At 43.0% G+C, this 23,369-nt stretch overlaps 1 protein-coding gene across 3 annotated transcripts in view; it reads left to right on the top strand.

Moving 5' to 3' along the window:
• Nucleotides 1–23,369, top strand: part of LOC134359555 (NACHT, LRR and PYD domains-containing protein 1 homolog) — a 37,219-nt gene that overhangs the window by 9,423 nt on the left and 4,427 nt on the right. For 2 of the 3 annotated variants that reach the window (XM_063072993.1, XM_063072992.1), the window contains exons 2-8: nucleotides 1,875–1,939; nucleotides 3,259–3,606; nucleotides 6,798–6,944; nucleotides 12,643–12,672; nucleotides 17,329–19,039; nucleotides 21,700–21,786; nucleotides 21,882–22,049. In XM_063072993.1, the coding sequence (XP_062929063.1) occupies nucleotides 1,879–1,939; nucleotides 3,259–3,606; nucleotides 6,798–6,944; nucleotides 12,643–12,672; nucleotides 17,329–19,039; nucleotides 21,700–21,786; nucleotides 21,882–22,049 (2,552 nt within the window). In that variant the 5' untranslated portion in view covers nucleotides 1,875–1,878. Of the gene's footprint in view, nucleotides 1–1,862; nucleotides 1,940–3,258; nucleotides 3,607–6,797; nucleotides 6,945–12,642; nucleotides 12,673–17,328; nucleotides 19,040–21,699; nucleotides 21,787–21,881; nucleotides 22,050–23,369 lie in introns of all 3 variants that reach the window. The other variant, XM_063072991.1, reaches the window with a different exon arrangement.

Genomic DNA, 23,369 nt, shown 5'->3' on the forward strand with positions numbered 1-23,369 from the left:
GTGTGGCAAGTACAGAGGCACTTGGTTTGTCTACTTTCACTGTCCTTGACTGATTCCAGTTAAGCATTTAAATGCTTCCTTCCATGCTTTAATTCCTTCATGGCCAATGGGGTGGAGAGAATGAAGTGTGGGAGGGGGAAGGGGAGGTGGTGGAAACTCACAAAACTACCCAAGAAGCACAAGATAGTGTCTCTTAATGACTACTCTCGAGTGGCTCTAACATCTTCCATCATGAAGTGCTTCAAGGAGCTGGTCGTGGCACACATTTCCACATAACTTTGACCCACTGCAGTTTGCCTGCAGACCAATCAGGTTTACAGCAGATGCCATCTCCCTGACCCTACATTCATCTCTGAAGCATCTGGACAGTAAAGATACCTATGTCCTGATGTGTGGTCAGATTCTGTTCTAACTCCCATCTATATATTTGCAGATGATATCACTGCAGTGGGCCGAATCTCAAATAATGATGAGTTGGAGTACAGGAAGGACATAGAGAGCTTAGTGACACAGTGTCATGACAACAACCTTTCCTTCAGTGTCAACAAAAGAGTTGGTCATTGGCTTCAGAAGGAAGGGTGGGGTGGCAATGCATCTGCTCCTCTCTATCTCAATGATGTTGAGGTTGACAGCTTCACATTCTAGGTATGAACATTACAAGTAGCCTGTCCTTACCAACCTCCTTGATGTCATGATCAAGGAGGGTCACCAACGCCTCTACTTCCTCAGAAGACTAAAGAAATTCAGCATGCCCCTGTCAATTCTGACCAATTTTTACCGATGCACCATAGAAAGCATTCTCTCTGGATGGACAGTACTGTGCAAAAGTTTTAGGCACATATATATAGCTAGGGTGCCTAATACTTTTGCACAGTACTGTATTTGTCAACGTGGAGTGGAGAGCCAGTTTGTAAATCTGGCAGAAGCAAAGGATGCTGAGAGTGGTGAGAGAGGAGTACCTCGCGAGGAGTGTGGGACAGGTGACAGAGATGGCGTGTCAGGTTCGGGGGTGGGGGGGAGGTGTAGGTGCAGACACACCCAGCCCTGAGGCACTAGGCAAGGTCATTTGATTCTTAACAATTGTTTTAGTGATCATTACAGAATGTCTCCCTGGTGTTTCCCACTCCCTCCCCTTTCCCCAAGCAAGATACCTCTCTCCCTGCCCCCTTCTCACTGTCAGTCCACAATAGAGACCCATATCAGAATCGGGTTTATCATCACTCATATATGTCATGAAATTTGTTTTTTTTTCCGGCAGCAGTACAGTGCAGTACATAAACAGACCCCACTGTGAACTGTGAAGCAAGGTCCTGTTATAGCCACAACACTCTCCAGTGTTTCTCACAGCAGTGTCATAAGTCACCAACAGTGGAACGAATAAACAGCAGCTGTTGGAAACTATTCAACCTTCTTCTCATCCACTACAGCTCAACATCTGAGCTGCAGGATGTAGTTAGCACTGGTGTGTACATGTATTTGAAGGCTGAGCTTCAGTCGCCATAGACTGATGCATTGGAACATGAGAGAATAGACCTTGCAATTAAAATCCTTAAATCTAAAGTCCATTACCAAACAGGCCCTGCTCTACAATACTGCCTTTTGACAGTGAAGGTTCACAACGTGACCCTGGAAATATAATCACTTCCTTTTCCTTGGGAGCCACCTCTCAAGGAAGGTGGACATTAGCGTTGAAATTCTGTTTCACCTTCAGTATCATCACAATCCTGAGTCATCTGAGGACAAGAGTGTTTAAAGGTTATTCCTGACACACAGCTCTCTGTGTTAACTTAGTTATTTATTTGTCATAACTCAGCTCTGATAAAGATTTGCAGAAGATGCTCAAAAGAGGTAACTCATTCTAGTTTTAATTTCAGGACAATGGATTTTACTTTGGCGAGGATATTGTTGGCGTTCCTTCTCTTCAGGGAGCTTGAAATGGGTGAGTGGTTGCCTCTGTGGAGAGATTTGTATAAGTTTGTCAGGTTGATTCTTACAAGTTAGGAAGGTGACCTTAAGTCACTCAAGTTTCCTGTGATTGTTCTTAGAGTAATTCAAGGATCTAGGAGTAATCCCTTTGCTCAACAAAATAATACGTGTGCACGCTCGCACGTGCACGTGCACACACAGACACGCATGCAGACAGACATACAAGCACACACATACACGCACACAGACTCTCAAATACACATGCAGACACAGACACACACATCTTCTTTTATTTATTTGTTCATTCTGTTGTCATTTATTCTCTTACTTTCATCTTAATTTCATTTCTGATATTCTCAGCTCAGTTCAAGTTTAATTATCATTCAACCATACACGAATACAGCCAAACAAAACAGTGTTCCTCTGGAGCCAAGGTGCAACTCACAGTACCAACAGTCACAGACAGCACAATGGACATATAGTATCAATAAGATAGCAAGCACATATAAGATGTCAGTAAAATACAGTCACACAAAAAAAATACATCCAAGACCCTGAGTCCGTGAATGTTACCTGAGTCTGCAGTCGAACACAATACTACTTGTTTTCTGCTGAGCAACCACTGGGGGCTGGCACTGACTCCAGCAAGGAAGCTCCACCAAACTGCCTCTGGTGGAGCACAATTCTCCAGGGTGGCTGTAAACAGGTGACACTGTGGCTCGGGGTCTCGTCCTCGCTATGACTGAATCCGTACAGTTCACCCGCCATCCACCCAATAAATCAGTGAATTGTACTTGCAGCGTTCCACATGAGCAATGTCCAGCACGGTCTTGCAATCACAAGAGAAGCTACTAAGACGCTCACTCACTGTTAGACTGCACACTGCCTTCACGGACTGACTCCTCCGACACCTCTCTGTCCACACCAAGTCCACTTCCTTCTGTTTCTCTGCCAATGAGCAACTCGCTGATGGGGTAGGCTTGCAGTAACTTGTCTCCTGCAAGAATCTGAATCTTAATTTCACCTCTAACATCCCTCGTTGTAAAGTAACATCTGAAGAAGTGTAACAGGGAGCCAGGGGACATGGAAACAAGTCAGTGAGCTAATTGTGACGTGCTGGAAGTTATAGTGAAAAATCTGTTAATGCACAAGACTATGGAGGTAGATGAGCCCAACTTTATTCACAAAATAATACATTTTTTAAAAATTTTCTATTGTTTTTACAAGATGCAAAAGTGTGGAGATTCAAGATCAAGATTCCAGATTGTTTATTGAACTCCAACTTTATTTGCAAGTAATATATATATCTTTATTTCCTGATATTTTTACTAGGTATAGGGTCTTTCTCCCAGTCCTATGGGAAATTGAATGGAGATGTCTTGTTGCCCTGCACCTTTCCAGTTGCAGCCAGCCTCAATCTGCACAACCTGGTTATCACATGGCAGCGGACAGACACTCTCACTGTGGTTTACAGCTTCTACTCTGGATTGGACCATCCAGAGCATCAGGATGCACAGTTCAGAGGCCGCACTCAGCTGTTTCACTCAGAATTCCTCAAAGGGAATGTGAGCCTAAAATTGGAAAGCATGACATTATTCGACGTGGGTAACTACACCTGCTTTGTATTTGAAGAAGAAGGGACTGAATACACTGAGACCATTGTGGAATTAAGATTAAATGGTGAGTGCATGAAATGGTGTGATAGTAAAAGCAAAGTGAGTGAATGACATTGGATCACGCCATACAGAAAAGGATGCTGTCCATCCGACTGTGATGTCTGTCTACACCAGTCCCATTAGGCCCACATTCCTCTGTGCCTCTCCCGTCCAGGTACCTTTCTAAATGCCTTTCAGATATTATAATTGAACATGCCTCTACGAGTACCCTTGGAGCTCGTTCCACATAACCACCTCCCTCTGACTGATCACCTTTAAATTTCTCCTTTCACTGTACGCTAGCTTCAGACTTCCCGCCCTGGGAAAGATTCCTACTATCTACACAAGCATACCCAATGCTCTATCCACCAATGTCACCACTTTGAGTGAGCTATAGACTTGATTCCAAAGCTCCTCTGGACATCAGCACTCCTGAGGTCCCAGCCACTTACTATATATCCAACTAGAGTTCAACTTCCCAAATTATATTAGCTCACACTTAAAGTCCATCTGCCACCACTCACGTTCCAATTGATTTATGTCCCTTTGTCATTAGAAAGCCTTCTTTACTCTCTATGACTCTTAACAGTCTTCTTGTCTGCAGACTTTCTGATAAGATCACCTACATTCTCATCCAAGTAATTTATATGCATTGCAAACAAGAAAGGTCCCAACAAGAAGATCTACAGTGCATCTTTTTCCAGGCAGAGAAACAGCCATTCCCCATTACCCTCTGCTTCCTATCTCCGAGACAAACTTGGATCCAGTTTCTCCACGTATTTCAGGTTCACTGTTCTTTCGCCTTCCGGAACCCTCCTACCATACAGGACCTTGTCAAAAGTCAAAAAGCCTTACTGAAATCCATGTAATCCCTTCATACCATGTTGCCTTTGTAAATTTTAGACCATAAACCAAGAGCAGAATTAGGCTACTTGGCCCATTGAGTCTACTCCGCCATTCCATCATGGCTGATTTATTATCCCTCTCAACCCCATTCTCCTGTCTTCTCCACGTAACCTTTGACATCCTTACTAGAGATGAATCTATCAACCTTTGCTTTAAATATACTCAATGACTTGGCTTCACAGCCATCCGTGACAATGAATTCCACAGATTAACGGTCCTCTGGCTAAAGAAATCCTTTTCATTTCTGTTCTAAAGAAACATATTTTTATTCAGAGTCTGTGCCCTCAAGTCCGAGACTTCGCCCTATCCATTCCATCTACAGTACTGTGCAAAAGTCGCAGGCACATATATATAGTGAGGAAGCCTAAGACTTTTGCACAGAACTGTAATAATATTATGTATTGTACTGTTCTGCTGCCACAGAAAAATGAAACAAATTTCATGACATATGTAAGCAATGATAAGCCCGATTCTGATGTTAGTCTCTTGTGGACTCAGAGTGGGAAGGGGGTAGGGAGAGTGGTTGGGAAAAGGAGAAGGGAGAGATGAGATGGGAGGGAGGAGAAGGCACCAGAAAGACATTCTGTACTGATCAATAAACCAATTGTTTGGAATCAAATGACCTTGTCTGGTATCTCAGGGCTGGGTATATCTGCACTCGTTCCAGATTAGAGAAGCTGGTTAGAATGGCAGAACAGGTTGACAAGGAGGAGGTGATGAAATTTAATAAATATAACTGAATATGATTGGCTTTATTTCCCACATGTACATTAAAGCATACAGTGAAGTGTGTAATTCAGGGATGTAAATATGTTGAAGTGTGAATTGGGTACATTCGACATTTCGGGCTGAGACGAAACGTAGACTGTACTCTTTCCCATTGATACTGCCTGGCCTGCTGAGTTCCTCCAGCATTTTGCATGTGTTGCTTGGATTTCCAGCATGTGCAGATTTTCTCTTGTTTGGAAGTGTGAATTGATGCCTTTTGGCCAAATGAACAAGGAGATTCTAAACCAGAGGCTTTAGAGCACAACCCAAAGGATGTGCAGGAAAAAGGTCAGCATGAGCCATTCACTGCCAGAATATGTTAAGAGCATGGTTTGTAATGCTGTTAAAATCCTACATTTCATTATCAAAGCATGCAGTGCAAAGTTGGGATACTGTGTTGAATCTTTATAAAGTGGTGAGTTTGAATCTGGTTCTAGTGACAATTTTTAGGGAGGATTTGAAGTTGCTTGAGGAGCTAAGATGTTGAATGGTGAGAGAGATGAAGTTTTTATCTAAGGCTAGTCTGGAGAAGTTAAGATTGTTTTCCTTGGGGCCAGGAAGGGTGAAAGGAGATTTGATTGAAGTGTAGTAGGTGGTAAAATTATCTCCCACGTGCCTTCAACAAGAGGAACAAAAGTGAGCTTGGGACTCGGGAATTAATACATAAAGGAAAGGTTAAGTTTCTTGTGAGTAAGGTAGATTGAAAAAGGGGAGATTTTCAGATGAACATCAAAAAAAAAACTGCAGAGTCTAGAAATGTGAAATAAAAGTGGGAAATGCTGGAAACATGCATCATCTGTGGGAAAGGAAACCGCTGATGTTTCAGGTCTGAAACTATTGCCAGAACTGGGAAAGAAGGGAAGTTAATTTTCAACAATCCACATTAAATGATGGGAGGAATGAGGAAAATAAAAAGAATTCCTCTGATGGAATGAAAACAAATGAGTTAACAGAAGCAGGTGGAATTGGATTGCTTCTTTGTCTATGTAACGTGCTGCTAAGAATAGGACAGCCATGCCCAGCAGCCAGGAATGTACTGGTAGAAAATTAAAATGGAGCCGTAGATGGCAAATGGAAATGGCTAATTCTGAGATAAACAGAGAGGAAGAGTTATTTGTCTAAAGTTGGAAATTTGGACACAGTCTGGAAGGCTGCAATGTGCCTTGAAAGAAGGTGAGGTATTGTTCCTTAAGTTAGCTTTGGGTCTTCTTGTAACAGTGCAGGAGGTCATAGAGAGACATGTCTGTCTGTGTGTAACTCTGTATGAACACTACTCCCATTTCATTTTTTTGTACTATTTATTGTAATTTATAGTAAGTTTATGTCTTTATACTCGACTGCTGTTGCAAAACAACAAATTTGACACGATATGATAATAAATCTGATTCTGAGCTGCTATCAGACAGGTTTTAATAATCCTCTTAACTATAAGGTAATCAACATTTATACATCTCTTTTTTGAGTGGAACATCTTGTGATCATGTTTCATCTCCTTTGCCTATGAGACAGTTTAACCATTTGGTTTTGTTCTTAATATCCTAGATACATCACGGATTAATGGAATAGATGCCGCTGGTCCCGCTTCAGAAAGACAACATTATGGATCTCCACCTGCAGTAGTGTTTGTTTTAATCACAGCTGCAATTTTACTTTTCCAAATCAAATCCAAGAAGCAACAAGATCTTGAAAGTGAGTAACATATTGAGAAAACTGGGCACTCGCGACACAAACTGTACAACTATAGATACAATGGGGGAGCCACAGTGATCCGGTCTCTGGCACTGAGTCTGGTGTTGTGGCTCAGAAAAGCAGAGAGGTAAAGAGGACTGCAGTGTTAATAGCTGATTCCTTAGACAGAGGAACAAAGACAAGATTTTGTGGGTATGACAGAGACAACCTCATGGTATTTTGCCTCCGTGGTTCATGATCAGGAATGTCTAGGATCATGTCCTTGGTATTCTCAAGGGTGAGGGTGAGCAGCCAGAAGTGTTGGTACATATTGGCATCAATGACATAGGTAGACAAGGTGAGGAGGTCCTGAAGAGAGATTTTAGGGAGCTGGGTAGAAAGCTGAGAAATGGGATCTCCAGGGTAGTAATCTCGGGATTGTTGCCTGTGCCAAGTGCCAGTGAGGGTAAGAATAGGATGATTTGGCAGGTGAATGCGTGGCTGAGGAACTGGTGCAGGGGGCAGGGGTTCAGATTTATGGATCGTTGAAATCTCTTCTGGGGAAGGTATGACCTATACAAAAGGGATGGGTTACATCTGAACCAGAAGGTGTCCAATACCCTTGCGGGCAGGTTGGCTGGAGTTGTTTGGGGGAAATTTAAACTAATTTGGCAGGGGGATGGGAATCGGAGTGATAGTACAGAAAATGAGTTGGTTTACAAACAGAGGCAATGTGTACTAAGACTCCTAGCAAGGAGAGGCTGAACATAGGGCAAAATTACAGTCAACAGGATGAGTTACAACAAAAGGCAGACAAAATCCACAAGGGTGAATATAGGCCTGAAGAAGAAGAAGAAAACCCTTAACTCTGGGTGGAGTCATCGGGACGCCATTATGACGGTGTTTTTTTAGCAGGCTTTCTTATTTTTACGAGGCCAAGTTGCTAGCTCGACACTCAACCCAGCACGGATGGAAAGCATGCAAGGGAGCCGGCTGGATTCGAACTCGGGAGCCTTAACTCCGAAGTCCGGTGCTGATGCCACTATGCCACCAGCTGGCCGGAATATAGGATTAAGGTGTTATATTTGAATGTGCACAGTATATGCAATAAGGTTTATGAACTTGTAGCACTGTTTCAAATTGGCAAGTATGATGTTGTAGGCATCACTGAATCATGGCTGAAAGAAGATTATAGCTGGGAGCTTAATGTTCAAGGATACATATTATATCAAAAGGATCGGCAGGAAGGCGGGGGGATGGTGTGGCTCTGATAATAAAAATAAAATTAAATCATTAGAAAGGGATGACATAGAGTCGGAAAGTGTTGAATTGTTGTGGATAGAGCTAAGGAACTGTAAGGGTAAAAAGATACTGATGGGAGTCATATACAGACCCCCAAACGTTAGCAAGGATGTAGTCTACAAGTTACAACGAGAGATAGAAAATGCATGCCAAAAGGGCAATGTTACAATAGTTATGGGGGATTTCGATATGCAGGTAGATTGGGAAAATCAGGTTGGTGCTGGATTCCAAGAAGGGGAATTCCTAGAATTCCTACAAGATGGCTTTTTAGAGCAGCTTGTGGTTGAGCCCACTAGGGGATCAGCTATTCTGGATTGGGTGTTGAAGCAACACACATCAGAATTGCTGGTGAATGCAGCAGGCCAAGCAGCATCTCTAGGAAGAGGTACAGTCGACGTTTCAGGCTGAGACCCTTCGTCAGGACTAACTGAAGGAAGAGTGAGTAAGGGATTTGAAAGTGGGAGGGGGAGGGGGAGATCCAAAATGATAGGAGAAGACAGGAGGGGGAGGGATGGAGCCAAGAGCTGGACAGGTGATTGGCAAAGGGGATATGAGAGGATCATGGGACAGGAGGCCCAGGGAGAAAGACAAAGGGGCGGGGGAACCCAGAGGATGGGCAAAGGGTATAGTCAGAGGGACAGAGGGGGAAAAAGGAGAGAGTGAGAGAAAGAATGTGTGTATAAAAATAAATAGCGGATGGGGTACAAGGGGGAGGTGGGGCATTAGCGGAAGTTTGAGAAGTCAATGTTCATGCCATCAGGGTGGAGGCTACCCAGACAGAATATAAGGTGTTGTTCCTCCAACCTGAGTGTGGCTTCATCTTTACAGTAGAGGAGGCCATGGATAGACATATCAGAATGGGAATGAGATGTGGAATTAAAATGTGTGGCCACTGGGAGATCCTGCTTTCTCTGGCAGACAGAGCATAGGTGTTCAGCAAAACTGTCTCCCAGTCTGCGTCAGGTCTCGCCAATATATAGAAGGCCACATCGGGAGCACCGGACGCAGGATCTCCCAGTCAGATTGGAAAAGAACACTGGCATGGATGACAGCAGAGGAGCAGCAAGGCTGGAATTTCTGGAAGCAATTTAGAAGGCACAGGATATATACATCCCAAAAAGGAAGAAGTACAGTTGAAGTCAGAAGTTTACATACACCTTAGCCAAATATACTTAAACTCAGTTTTACACAATTCCTGACATTTAATCCAAGGAAACATTCTCTGTCTTAGGTCAGTTAGGATCACTACTTTATTTTAGGAATGTGAAATGTCAGAATAATAGTAGAGCAAATGATTTATTTCAGCTTTTATTGCTTTCATCACTTTCCCAGTGGGTCAGAAGTTTACATACACTTTGTTAGTATTTGGTAGCATTGCCTTTAAATTGTTTAACTTGGGTCAAACATTTAGTGTAGCCTTCCACATGCTTCTCACAGTGAGATGCTGGAATTTTGTTCCATTCCTCCAGACAGAACTGGTGTAACTGAGTCAGGTTTGTAGGACTCCTTGCTCGCACACACTTTTTCAGTTCTGCCCACAAACTTTCTATCGGATTGAGGTCAGAAAATGGTGTCAAGTCTGGTTCACCCTTGGGAGCAATTTCCAAATGCCTGAAGGTACAACGTTAATCTGTACAAACAATAGTACGCAAGTATAAACACCATGGGACCACGCAGCCGTCATACCACTCAGGCAGGAGACGCATTCTGTCTCCTAGAGGTGAACGTACTTTGGCGCGAAAAGTGCAAATCATTCCCAGAACAACAGCAAAGACCTTGTGAAGATGCTGGAGGAAACAGGTAGACAAGTATCTATATCCACAGTAAAACGAGTCCTATATCGACATAACCTGAAAGGCTGCTCAGCAAGGAAGAAGCCACTGCTCCAAAACTGCCATAAAAAAGCCAGACGACAGTTTGCAAGTGTACACAGGGACAAAGATCTTACTTTTTGGAGAAATGTCCTCTGGTCTGATGAAACAAAAATTGAACTGTTTGGCCATAATGACCATCGTTATGTTTGGAGGAAAAAGGGTGAGGCTTGCAAGCTGAAGAACACCATCCCAACCGTGAAGCATGGGGGTAGCAGCATCATGTAGTGGGTGTGCTTTGCTGCCGGAGGGACTAGTGCACTTCACAAAATAGATGGCATCATGAGGAAGGAAAATTATGTGGATATATTGAAGCAACGTCTCAAGACATCAGCCAGGAAGTTAAAGCTCGGTCGCAAATGGGTCTTCCAAATGGACAATGACCCCAAGCATACCTCCAAAGTTGTGGCAAAATTGCTTAAGGACAACAAAGTCAAGGTATTGGAGTGGCCATCACAAAGCCCTGACCTCAATCCGATAGAAAATTTGTGGGCAGAACTGAAAAAGCGTGTGCAAGCAAGGAGGCCTACAAACCTGACTCAGTTACACCAGTTCTGTCTGGAGGAATGGAACAAAATTCCAGCAGCTTACTGTGCGAAGCTTGTGGAAGGCTATCCAAAACGTTTGACCTAAGTTAAACAATTTAAAGGCAATGCTACCGGATACTAACAAAGTGTATGTAAACTTCTGACCCACTGGGAAAGTAATGAAAGAAATAAAAGCTGAAATAAATCATTCTCTCCACTATTATTCTGACATTTCACACTGTTAAAATAGTGATCCTAACTGACCTAAGACAGGGAATGTTTACAAGGATTAAATGTCAGGAATCATGAAAAACTGAGTTTAAATGTATTTGGCTAAGGTGTATGTAAACTTCTGACTTCAACTGTATGTTAAAGGCAAGATGACACAACCATGGCTAACAAGAGAAGTCAAAGCCAAAATAAAGGCAAAAGAGAGGGCATATAATAGAGCAAAAATTTGTGGGAAGTTAGAGAATTGGGAAGCTTTTAAGTACCAACAGAAGGCAACTAAACAAGTCATTGAGAAGGTAAAGATGGAACACGAATGTCAGCTAGCCAATAATTTTAAAGAGTATTCCAAAATGTCGGACGAACTGACTAAGTACTTTGCATTGGTCTTCACTGTGGAAGACACCAGCAGTATGGTGAAAGTTCCAGGTGTCAGGGGGCATGACGTGTGTGAAGTTACCATTACTAGAGAGAAGGTTCTTGAGAAACTGAATGGTCTGAAGGTAGATAAGTCACCTGGTCCAGATGGTGTACACCCCAGGGTTATCAAAGAGGTGGCTGAAGAGATTGTGGAGGCAGTAGTAATGATCCTTGAAGAATCACTAGATTCTGGAATGGTTCTGGAAGACTGGAAAATTGCACACGGAGGAATTTAAAGTTGCTGACCGTCTCCACCTCTGATCTTCCAATGAGACCAACTGATAGACCTCTGGTTTCCCTCTCCTGAAGTCAATAATGAGCTTCTTGGTCTTGCTGATGTTGGGTAAGAGGTAGTTGTTACGACACTGCTCAGCCAGATTTTCAATCTCCCTCTTGTATGCTGATTCATCACCACCTTTGATTGGTGAATGTTAAATGTGTACGGTATAGACTGTGATTGATTCAGTTACATGAATTGGTTAATCAACCAAGGAAATTGCCTTTAGCATTGGATGTGTGTATCTAGATGACAAACATTATTGTGATGGTTGCATTCTGCATTAATGTTGTGAGGGTAATTGTCTGGATTTCCCCAACAAGTATTTGGCATTCCACAGATTTTTTAGTATCTTCTCTGAAGGTTGAGTTGAAAGGCAGCAGGTAACTTGGCTGAGGAGTGAAAGACACTTCTTTAAGCACCTTTCAGCACCTGACTATAGAATTGCCTTACTGCCAGTGAGAAAGGGAGCCAAGTGGCATCAGTGCCAAGCAAGTGGGATATCGAACCTCTTCCAATACTGATCCACACAGGTCACATAACAATGTTCTTTGTTTTCTGTCACCATAACAGGTATTGTGTTTGACTTCTGAAAGCTTACTAACGTTACTATTAAACCTTGTCAAATAGTTAAACATTTATGTTAAGTTCACCCCAGCTAAATTAATTAAAGTTCAAAGTACATTTATTATCAAAGTATGTAATCTTGAGATTTGTCTCTTTACAGTCAGCCACAAAATGAAGAAAACCAATAGAACCCATTAAAGAGACCTTCAGACACCCAATATACAGAAAACAACAAACTGTGCAAACAATAAAAAGTAGGCAAATAACATTCATAACTTAAGTTCACAAAAGTGAGTCCACAGCCACGAAGCCAGTCCTCAGTGCAGCTGATCCAGGAGCCCGTTAGTTGCAGGCTGCAGCCCCAGCAGCCCATTGTACTCTGGCACAGAACTTCATTATCCTGGTGAAGATGCCTGGTGTAATGTGCTGATGTTATTACAACTCCCCACCAGTTCCCAGCCACAGAGAATGCAACATGCTTTCAGAGGAACAGACACTGACTTGTGCTTTATTCTGTTTTTTTTCAGAGATCCATTTACTGGGAGACGATATAAAAGGTAAAGAGATGAATTGCACAGAGTTTTCACCCACAACAGTATATGTGGTTTCCTTGTCCGCTGCAATAATCAGCCATAGAGCCGTGTGATATTAATAGTTTTAGAATATGGTCAAGCAATGAATTAATGTTTAAAATGAAGACTTCTGAAAGAAAGAAGGCGCAAAATATACATTTTTAACAATCCAGTAATGTTTAGAAGTATATATTGACCAGTAGTTAAAAAGGCCATGACTTGCTTAGGCACGCACACTCCTTTCAGAAAACATCCAGTATCTTAACTAATTCTGTGGTTATTTATTCTTTAAGACATGAGAGAAGAGCCATGCAAGTGGGGAGACAAGAAAGCCTGTAACCTTTCAAAGCTCTGTTGGACAAACTTGTTAATCCTTACTTGAACCCAGTATATCCAATTGAATTAGAAAATTTGATGTAGGTTTTCTAGACAATTTAAAGATTTCACTTTCTTTTTTTTTTGCTGTGTGCGTGTGCGATGTTGGCGGGACGATGTCTTTTTCATGCCTTTACAAGGCGCGGCGTGAGAGAGAGAGACTGCGGGGCGCACCACTTCTCACACAGACATTTCACAGTATTTTTCCCTTTATTTTACGAGGTCGAGTTGCGATCTCGACACTCAACCAGGCACGGATGGAAAGCGTACTCAGGAGCGGACCTGACTGGTTTCGAACCCGGGAACCTCCGCTCCCGGGTCCGGCGCTGATATCAATGCGCCACCTGCCAGCCCAAGATTTCACTTTTTTGACATGGGTATGAATTTCAGCCTGGTTTCAAAATTATGGATGTCTTTCAGCATCTAGTGATGAGTTTATAATGACCTCACAAATTGCTTGTCCTAATATCCCGTGTGATGTGAAATAGCAGATGCTGGCATTTTGATGTGGGTTAAGGTAGCAGGTGAAGTTCCCTGAATTTTGTCATCTCTTCATCATTTTGGATGAATAACATTGGACAACAAAGATTTTGCTTCCTGAATTCTTTTGGGTGTATCTTAGGAATTTTGGGCTGCTGATCAGGAAAATCACCATGAAATTTTGACAATTCAAAGAACTGCTTGTGGGACCAGAGAAAAAAAATCACAAACTTTTTTTTTAAATGATCTTAATTTGTTATTCCCATTCATAATTCAAGTTAATTAAAATGTTGCCCACAATGTAAGCTGAAAAGTTTTCTATCTTGTCCAGGGATGCCAGGGCCTGGTAAGGCAGAGCAAATGCTGCATGGTCAGACAGTTTTAGAAAAACGGGACATGGAGTCCAGAGGAGGCAGGCAAAGATGCCATGATGCATGAGCAGGAATGCAAAAGGACACTGATACTGATACAGATTTTGCTCCTTTATGTTGAGTGAGCCTCACCTGATAACTCAGTCTGAGTTAAATGAGCTGGTCAGAGACTTGGGTTTGTCAGAGGCAAAAGCAGAATTACTGGGTTCAAGACTGCAGGGATGAAATCTGCAGTCACCAGCTACAAAGATTGCAAATGGTTCAACTTAATATCAGAGAACATATACAGTATGCAACTGAAATTCATACTCTTCGCAGAGACATCCATGAAACAGGAAACCCTGAAGAATGAATGACTAACATCAGAACCCGATAAAATTCCTTCCCATTTCACACACAAGCAGCAGAAGCATCGACCCTTCCCTCTCCCTCCCCCTCATTCTTCCCCCCATTCTCCCCTCACTTGTACCAGCAGAAGCACTGATACTCCCACCCCTCACTTTGCAACCAATAGCAAAAGCCCCTGAACAGGCCTTGATTTAGAGTACATTATGTAGTACATCCCATCACCCAGGACTTTGGTATTTCAGACAGGCTGGCTTTCACCAGTGAGGAACAGAGAGATCACTCCTGCACCAACGAGAGCAGGAAACCAGCAGCTCGCTGTTCTGATGTTACAACCTTCCGCATTGCTTCTGCAGCTCAATGCCCGACAGGCTTTCATTCTCCCATCGAGAGATAGAGAGAGGGATCACTCGAGTACAGTGGCCTTCTCCCATCCACTACATAATGTACTGGGTGGGCACAGGAGTACATTCAGCCAGAGACTCATTCCACCGAGATGCAGCACAGAGCATCATAGGAGGTCATTCCTGCCTGTGGCCATCAAACTTTACAACTCCTCCCTTGGAGGGTCAGACACCCTGAGCCAATAGGCTGGTCCTGGACTTATTTCATAATTTACTGGCATAATTTACATATTACTATTTAATTATTTATGGTTTTTATTACTATTTAATTATTTATGGTGCAACTGTAATGAAAACCAATTATGACTATGACGGTAGCGCACACTGCCTGCTGTCCTGATGTTTTAGTCTCCCGCGATGCTTCATTTGGCGAAATTCACAAGGAATGGGGTCACCCCCAATGGTGCACATCTTCCAGGCTGCTCCTGGAGATATCGAAACACCAGGCCGCACGGCTGGTTCAAATTCCCAACACCTGTGGAAAACCGTAGTTTGAGCTGTAATTATAGATCATGGATTCTGACAGAATCCCAGCCACCTTGAAAGGAAAAGAAAGATATAAGAACAATAAGTTGTTTCGTGGACGAAATGGAAGAAGTCGTCTGGGTCTACAAAAACCACTGGCACCATCTCTCCTAGCTCTTCCCTCAAGTTCCGCGAAGGATTTTGATTTTTGAGATAGATGTTTCCCAGGATAACTAATGCCAAGATTAAGGAAGGCATTTGTGTTGGTCTACAAATGAAACAGATCATTAATGACAGACAATTCAAAGAACTTATTGTGGGACCAGAGAAAATCACATGGAAGGCATTCAAGGGTGTTGAAGATTTTCTTGGCAACTCCAGAGCACCAAGCTACATGCAGCTGGTTGAGAACATGCTTCAAGCAGACAAAACCCTGAACTGCAAATTGCATTGAAGATTCATTTTCTGCATTCCCATTTAGACTTCTTCCCTGAAAAGCCTGGTGCTGTTGGTGACAAATATGGTGAAAGGTTTCATAAGACCGGAAGATATAGAAGTAAAATTAGGCCATTTGACTCATCGAGTCTGCTCCGCCATTTCATCAGGGCTGATCCAATTTTCATCTCAGCTTCAATCTCCTGCCTTCTCCCTGTATCCCCTCATGCCCTGACCAATCAAGAATCTATCTACCTCTGCCTTAAATATACATAAGGACTTGGCCTCCACAGCTGCCTGTGGCAAAGAATTCCACAGATTCACCACTCTCTAGAGAAATTCCTCCTCATCTCTGTTCTAAAAGGATGCACCTCTATTCTGAGGCTGTGTCCTCTGATCTTAGAAGCTCCCACTATAGGAATCATTGTCTTCACATCCACTCTGTCAAGGCCATTCACCATTTGATAGGTTTCAATGAGGTCACCTCTCATTTTTCTGAATTCTAGTGAATACAGGCCTGTAGCCATCAGAAGCTCTTCATAAGACAAACTGTCTATTCCTGGAATCATTTTGTGAACCCTCTTTGAACTCTCTCCAGTTTCAGCACATCCTTTCTAAGATAAAGGGCCCAAAACTGCTCACAATACTCCAAGTGAGGGCTCACTAGTACTTTATAAAGTCTCAATATTACATCCTTGCTTTTATATTCAATGTAGTTTAATGTAGTTTATCATGTGCCTCCAAGTACCCCGAGTCCTCATTATTGACTCCAACATCCTCCCAACCACTGAGGTCAGACTAACTTGCCTATAGTTTCCTTTGTTCTGCCTCTCTCCCTTCTTGAAGAGTAGAGAGACATTTGCAATTTTCCAGTCTTCCACAGCCATTCCAAAATCTAGTGATTCTTGAAAGATCATTACTACTGCCTCCACAATCTCTTCAGTCACCTCTTTCAGAACCCTGGATTCAGGTGACTTATCTACCTCCAGACTTTTCAGTTTCCCAAGAACCTTCTCACTATTTAAGGTAACTTCACACACTTCATGATCCCTGACATCTGGAACTGCCACCATACTCCTGGAGTCTTCCACAGTGAAGACTGATGCAAAATACTTATTCAGTTTGTCCACCATTTTGTTGTCCCCCATTATTATCTCTCTAGCATCATTTACCAGTGGTCCAATATCCACACTTGCCTCTCTTTTATACTTTATGTATCTGAAGAAACTTTTGGTATTCTCTTTGATATTATTGGTTAGCTTACTTTTGTATTTCATCTTTATCTTCTTAATAACTTTTTAGCTGCCTTCCGTTGGTTTTTCAAAGCTTCTCAATCCTCTAAATTCCCACTAATTTTTGCTTATTATATGCCCTCTCTTTGGCTTTTATGCTGGTTTTGACTTCACTTGCTAGCCACAGTCGTGGCATCTTGCCTTTAGAATACTTCTTTCTCTTTGGGATGTACATATCCTGTGTCTTCCGAATTGCTTCCCAAAATTCCAGCCAATGCTGGTCTGCTGTCTTCCCTGCCAGTGTTCTTTTCCAGTCACTTCTGGCTCACTCCTCTCTCAAGCGTTTACTTCATTGTAATACTAATACATCTGACTTTAGCTTCCTTGCTTTTAATATTGTAGTCCTCTTGAAATGAATGCTAGCATTGCATTTGCTGTCATAAATGATGCCCATTTCTGATTTGTGCATTTTTAGCATTTGTTAATCTGTAATAGAAAACTTACAAATTCTGAGAAACGTCTCTTTCTGTCCAGCTGTGATACAGGATTACAAAGAATACATCATGAGAGACCAAGCACGTTCATGTTGCACAGTGATGCGAAAGAGATTCATGAACAACAATTCATTTGCCGGATCCATTAATACCATCGCTGTAAAGAAACAGGACCCAGGCAGTGACCTTATCACAGCAGGGGTGTTGAATATTGCAAAAGAAATGGAAGTTTCAGAACTGCTGTCTTTACTTCAGAAGGATAAGTCATCGAAGAGAATCCTGCTGGTAGGTGATACAGGAGTTGGGAAAAGTTGGGCTGTGGACAGCATGGAGCAAGACTGGGCATCTCATCCAAGCCATGGGTTGTATTGTGTCATTGTTCTCAAGTTCTCTGACTTAAATCAGGTTAGAGGAAAGACCACTCTCCGGGAGCTTCTGAAGAAGCAGTGCCAGCCTTTGTCATCAGTCCTAACGCAGGTCCTCCAAAACCCTCAAGATGTGCTGATCATTTTGGATGGACTTGACGAATTTGGCTTTCAGCTTCAATGCAATTCTTTGGGTTGTGATTTGAACCTAGACAGCGTGGCTGAAGTAAGTGTTCTTGTTTCCAAACTTATATCCAAGCATCTCCTTCGAGACGCAAAGGTGCTGGTTACCTCCCGATGGAATGCAAAGCAGTTAGAAGTTAACAAGAAGCATTTTGATCAGCATTTTATTATCACTGGCTTTTCCAGTGATAGGTTGAAAAGGTATTGTGATATGTTTTATGCGGAAAAGGAGAAGGCAGCAATAATGTACCAGCACATTACGGAGAATGAGACCATCAAATGCCTGGCTTCTAATCCCCTCAACAGCTACATTCTGTGCACCATTTTGGACAGATGTTTCCACTGTTATGAAATAAAGTCAGATTCATTAATGACAAACAGTAAGGTTTTTAAATTGCTGCTTTACTGTATGATTAACTGTAAAGCCAATGATATTGATGAGACTGACCTGGAGTATGAATTGTTTATGGACACCATCCTAAAGGTAGGGCAACTGTCCTTCAACACCCTGCTTTCAGCCAAAGTTGAAATGAATGCAGTTGATCTGAAAGCCTACAGAATAGAGCAATCTCTGCTTTCAAAGTACCTCTCAAATTTTGTTCTGGAAAAGAAATATAATGATGAAGGTTCTTTTGAGTTCCATCACGTGGTGCTGAAAGAACAATTTGCGGCTTTGTATTGTGCAACCTTACTGGATAAGGATCCTGTAGAGCTGGTCAAATGTCTGGATCTTTGGTGCTTTGGGAAGAGGCCACAAAATCAATTGAGTCAATTTTATCTGCAATCATTCCGCCCTGAACACACCGAAAAGCTGTACAATTTTACCAGGTTTCTCATGGGTTCCTTAACAGCAGGAAGAGAAGGCAAGTTGTGGAATTATACAGTTCCTCTCACTCCTTCTACAGCCAGAGCTCTCAGGACATGGTTTAAAACCAACCTTGAGCAGGATATTAACAAGGCAGAATTGCTGAATTTAATGCATTGTCTATTTGAATTGCAAGATCTGGATGTCACAGCTGATGTGTCTCCATACATAAAGAGTATAGATTTTTTCAATATGTCTTTGAGCCCCCTGGACGTGTCTGCTTTACATTACTGCCTGAAACACTCTGCAGTGGAAAAGTTGGATCTGAGACTCTGTAACCTCGGTGATGAAGGGATAAAGCAGCTGACGGATGTGCTTTTCAAATGCAAAACACTTTTGTGAGTAATACTTTTCTTAAGACTACTAAGCCCAAGTTGCAGTAATTTATTTTGTTGTATACTCTGCGTATATGCTGTTCACATTCTTTGTCCTGAATTTGGTGATTCTGTACTGTCCTGACCAAAGTCCGTTCTTTCATGTGGTGATGCCACTTTTCAAAGCAACAATGGCAATAGACACTACCAGTGCAATAAATACCAGGCCACCAGTGCAGCGTAGCAGTTAGTGTGATGCGATTACAGAGTTCAGAGTTCAGTTCCAGTGCCCTCAGTGAGCAAGTTTGTATGTTCCTTCCCGTTTCCGTGTGGGTTTCCTCCAGGTGATCCGGTTTCATCTCACAGTCCAAGGTTACACCAGTTAGTCGGTGAATTGGTCATTGTAAATTGTCCCATGATTAGGCTCGGGTAACTGGGCAGTGCGGCTGGAAGGGCCAGAAGGGCTTGTTCTGCACTGTATCTCCACCAGTTACGTGGTGCCATCATAACCCTCTCCTCAACCATTCCTGATGGCATAACCGTTCTGTTTGGTTCTGGCCATACATTCTGTTTGCAAAGACTTTATTGATCTCTATAAAAAGATCTAGTTTCCTTTGTCTGGTGCAAATGTACTTGCTGTGGAATATGGTCTTTCTGTAATTCGTAGCCCACCACATCTTCAACAGAACAGCAGCAAAGGACTCTTTCAACATCCTGACGAAGGGTCTCGGCCTGAAACGTCGACTGCACCTCTTCCTAGAGATGCTGCCTGGCCTGCTGCGTTCACCAGCAACTTTGATGTGTGTTGCTTTCAACATTTATTCCTGAATCAAAGCAGTTTGACTACTCACATCACACTGTTTCAAGAATCACCCCTTGTAATAATGAAGAGTGAGGCACAGAGGATCTGTATTTACTGACAATTAACTTGTATTGTCCAAACTAAAAAGAACATGAGTTCACAAACTAACTGTGTGTACACCCTACTAAAATCCCTGAACCTCCATGAACAGTCAATGAAGAGAAAAGGTATTATCGGGAGACGATTCTACGCTGGCCAGGCGTTCCTCATGGTCCGGATCTCCACGTGTCTGTGGGTCCTCCTTATCCATGATGGCTGGTCTCTGGTTGCTGGAGAGTAATGCTCCTGTGTTTTTGGAGCTCCTGCCTCTTATAGTGTTCCTCATCAATTGAACCATTGGATCTCTGTCCCATTTGCTCAAGGTCACCTGACCTACCTGGATCACCTCCTCACTGGTCATTGTACAGGGCTACAGCCAACATTGTTTCATGGTTCTGCTCACCCTAGCCTTACATTTGTGTCTCTCAACTCTGACCGGTCCGAACCAGCTAAATGAGGCGAACCAGACATCGAGATTACAGATCACTTCTATGGTAGGCCTGGCATTTTACATAAGTAGCTACTTATCTGAGAATGGTCTCAGATTTAGCAGATCATCACTTGAGTGAGGTTCCTTGTGCCAAGCACCTACGCACCCTCCACCAGAAAAATGGGATCTCCCAGTGGCCACCAACCTTAATTCCACTTCCCATTTCTATTCCACCATGTCCATCCATGGCCTCCTCTACTGTTGCAATGAGGCGACACTCAGGTTGGAGGAGCAACACTTTATATTCCATTTGGGTAGCCTCTAACCTGGTGGCATGAACATTGATTTCTTGAACTTCTGGTGATGTCCCCTCCTTCACCATTCCCCATCCCCTTTTCCCTCTCTCACCTTATCTCCTTATATACCCTCTGGTGCTTCGCCTCACTTTTCTTTCTTCCATAGCCTTCTGTTCTCTTAGAATCTCCCTTCTCCAGCCTTCTATCTCTCTCACCAATCAACTTCCCTGCTCTTTACTTCTCTCCTCGCCCTCCCAGTTTCACCTGTCACCTTGTGTTTCTCCTCCTCCACCTTCCACCTTCGAACTCTGACTCCTCATCTCCTTTTCTCCAATCCTGCTGAAGGGTCTCAGCCCGAAACATCAACTGCACTCTTTTCTATAGATACTGCCTGGGCTGCTGAGTTCCTCCAGCATTTTGTGTGTGTTGCTTATATTTACGGCATCTGCAGATTTTCTGTTGTTTGTAACTGAACCTCTTGACCATGTCTGCATGCTTTTGTGCTTTGTGTTGGTACCACATGACTGTCTGATTAGATATGTTCATTAATGACTGGGTGTGTGTACGGGTACGGTGTAGGCACTGGGTGTGAGTACGGGTACAGTGTGGGCACCGGGTGTGAGTACGGGTACGGTGTGGGCACCAGGTGTGTGTACGGGTACGGTACGGGCACCGGGTGCAAGTACGGGTACGGTACGGGTATCGGGTGCGAGTACGGGTACGGTATGGGCACCGGGTGTGAGTACAGTTATGGTATTGGCACTGGATGTGCGTACGGGCACAGTGTGGGCATGGTTGAATTCAATCTGATTTGTGTAGGAAATATTTCCCTCCCCCTCCCCCCAACAGAAACAGGATCTCTTAATCATATAGCCATCTGAAGATTATGCTCATTTATAAATAAATAGAAAAGATTATAAATAATATAAAGATATTGCTTGTTATCTCCGTTCTCCTCACTGTGCCCCAAGTGTTTATTTTCAGGCTGTCCTCCCGCTCAGCAGTTTGTGAGGCTGGAGTTCTCCAAATTAATCGTTTTCATTGCCTTGTGTTCCAGGATAAGCTCCAACAAACTGACCGAGGAGTCAGCAGAGATTTTGAGTGGTATCCTTCAAAACCCAGAATGCAGAATAGAGACGCTATCGTGAGATTTTTCATCACATAAATCTTCATGTAAAATTTTTCATATTTCACTTGAAACTGTAATCCCTCATATTTGCTGTTTGGTTCTGTTTTCAGGTGTGGTACAAACTGTTTTGGTTCCGCAGGAGCTCGGTCTTTGTGGAAAGCTCTGGCAGGGAACAATAGTCTCAAAGTCCTTCGTTTGTATGACAATGGGATTACAGACGATGGCATAGAGGACATGATCCAGTACCTGAGACTGAACACAACTCTCCAGAAACTCTTGTAAGTATTTGGTAGATGAGTGTGTGCCTGTGATATGCAGTTTATTTCAAAAATATCCACGTCAACATGTGTACACCTGCACATGTCCTCTGTGGTGTTCTGTACCAGGCAAGGAGCAACTGGTAACACAGATACAGAGATAGCTAGATGGCAGTGTGAAATGTGAGGAGGATGTTATGAGAATGCAGGGTGACTTGGACAGGCTGGATGAGTGAGCAGATACATGGCAGATGCAGTTTAATGTGGATAAATGTGAAGTTATCCACTTTGGTGGTAAGAACAGGAAGGCAGATTATTATCTAAATGGAGTCAAGTTAGGAAAAGGGGAAGCACAATGAGATCTAGGTGTTCTTGTACATCAGTCACTGAAAGCAAGCATGCAAGTACAGCAGGCAGTGAAGAAAGCTAATGGCATGCTGGCCTTCATAACAAGGGGAATTGAGTATAAGAGCAAAGAGGTCCTTCTGCAGCTGTACAGGGCCCTGGTGAGACCACACCTGGAGTACTGTGTGCAGTTTTGGTCTCCAAATTTGAGGAAGGATATTCTTGCTATTGAGGGAGTGCAGCGTAGGTTCACAAGGTTAATTCCCGGAATGGCGGGATTGTCATATGTCGAAAGATTGGAGCGACTGGGCTTGTATACTCTGGAATTTAGAAGGCTGAGAGGGGATCTTATTGAAACATATAAGATTATTAAAGGATTGGACACGCTGGAGGCAGGAAGCATGTTCCCACTGATGGGTGAGTCCAGAACCAGAGGCCACAGTTTAAGAATAAGGGGTAGGCCGTTTACAATGGAGTTGAGGAAAAACTTTTTCACCCAGAGAGTGGTGGATATATGGAATGCTCTGCCCCAGAAGGCTGTGGAGGCCAAGTCTCTGGATGCTTTCAAGAAAGAGATGGATAGAGCTCTTAAAGATGGTGGAATCAAAGGTTATGGGGATAAGGCAGGAACTAGATACTGATTGTGGGTGATCAGCCATGATCACAGTGAATGGCGGTGCTGGCTCGAAGGGCCGAATGGCCTACTGCTGCACCTATTGTCTAGTGTCTATAGCTGTAATGTGTTTTTCTAAGTATGGGGGAAGGAGAGGAGCTAGGATTGAAAGTGCATTTTTACTCAAACCTCTAACTGACCCTCAGTTATCAGTGGCTGTCAAAAATGAGGTATTTCTTTTGGAAGCAGAATCATGCTTCATGTAATCAAATGAAAAAATATGTGGATTTGGAAATTGTACTGAAGAGGACAAAGGGCAAAACATGGATTTCTTTAACTTATGGTAACTCCCCTCTCCCCCTTTTCTCTTTCTCCATTCCCCA

The sequence above is a fragment of the Mobula hypostoma genome, chromosome 20 (genome assembly GCF_963921235.1).
Source record: "Mobula hypostoma chromosome 20, sMobHyp1.1, whole genome shotgun sequence".
Lineage (NCBI taxonomy): Eukaryota > Metazoa > Chordata > Chondrichthyes > Myliobatiformes > Myliobatidae > Mobula > Mobula hypostoma.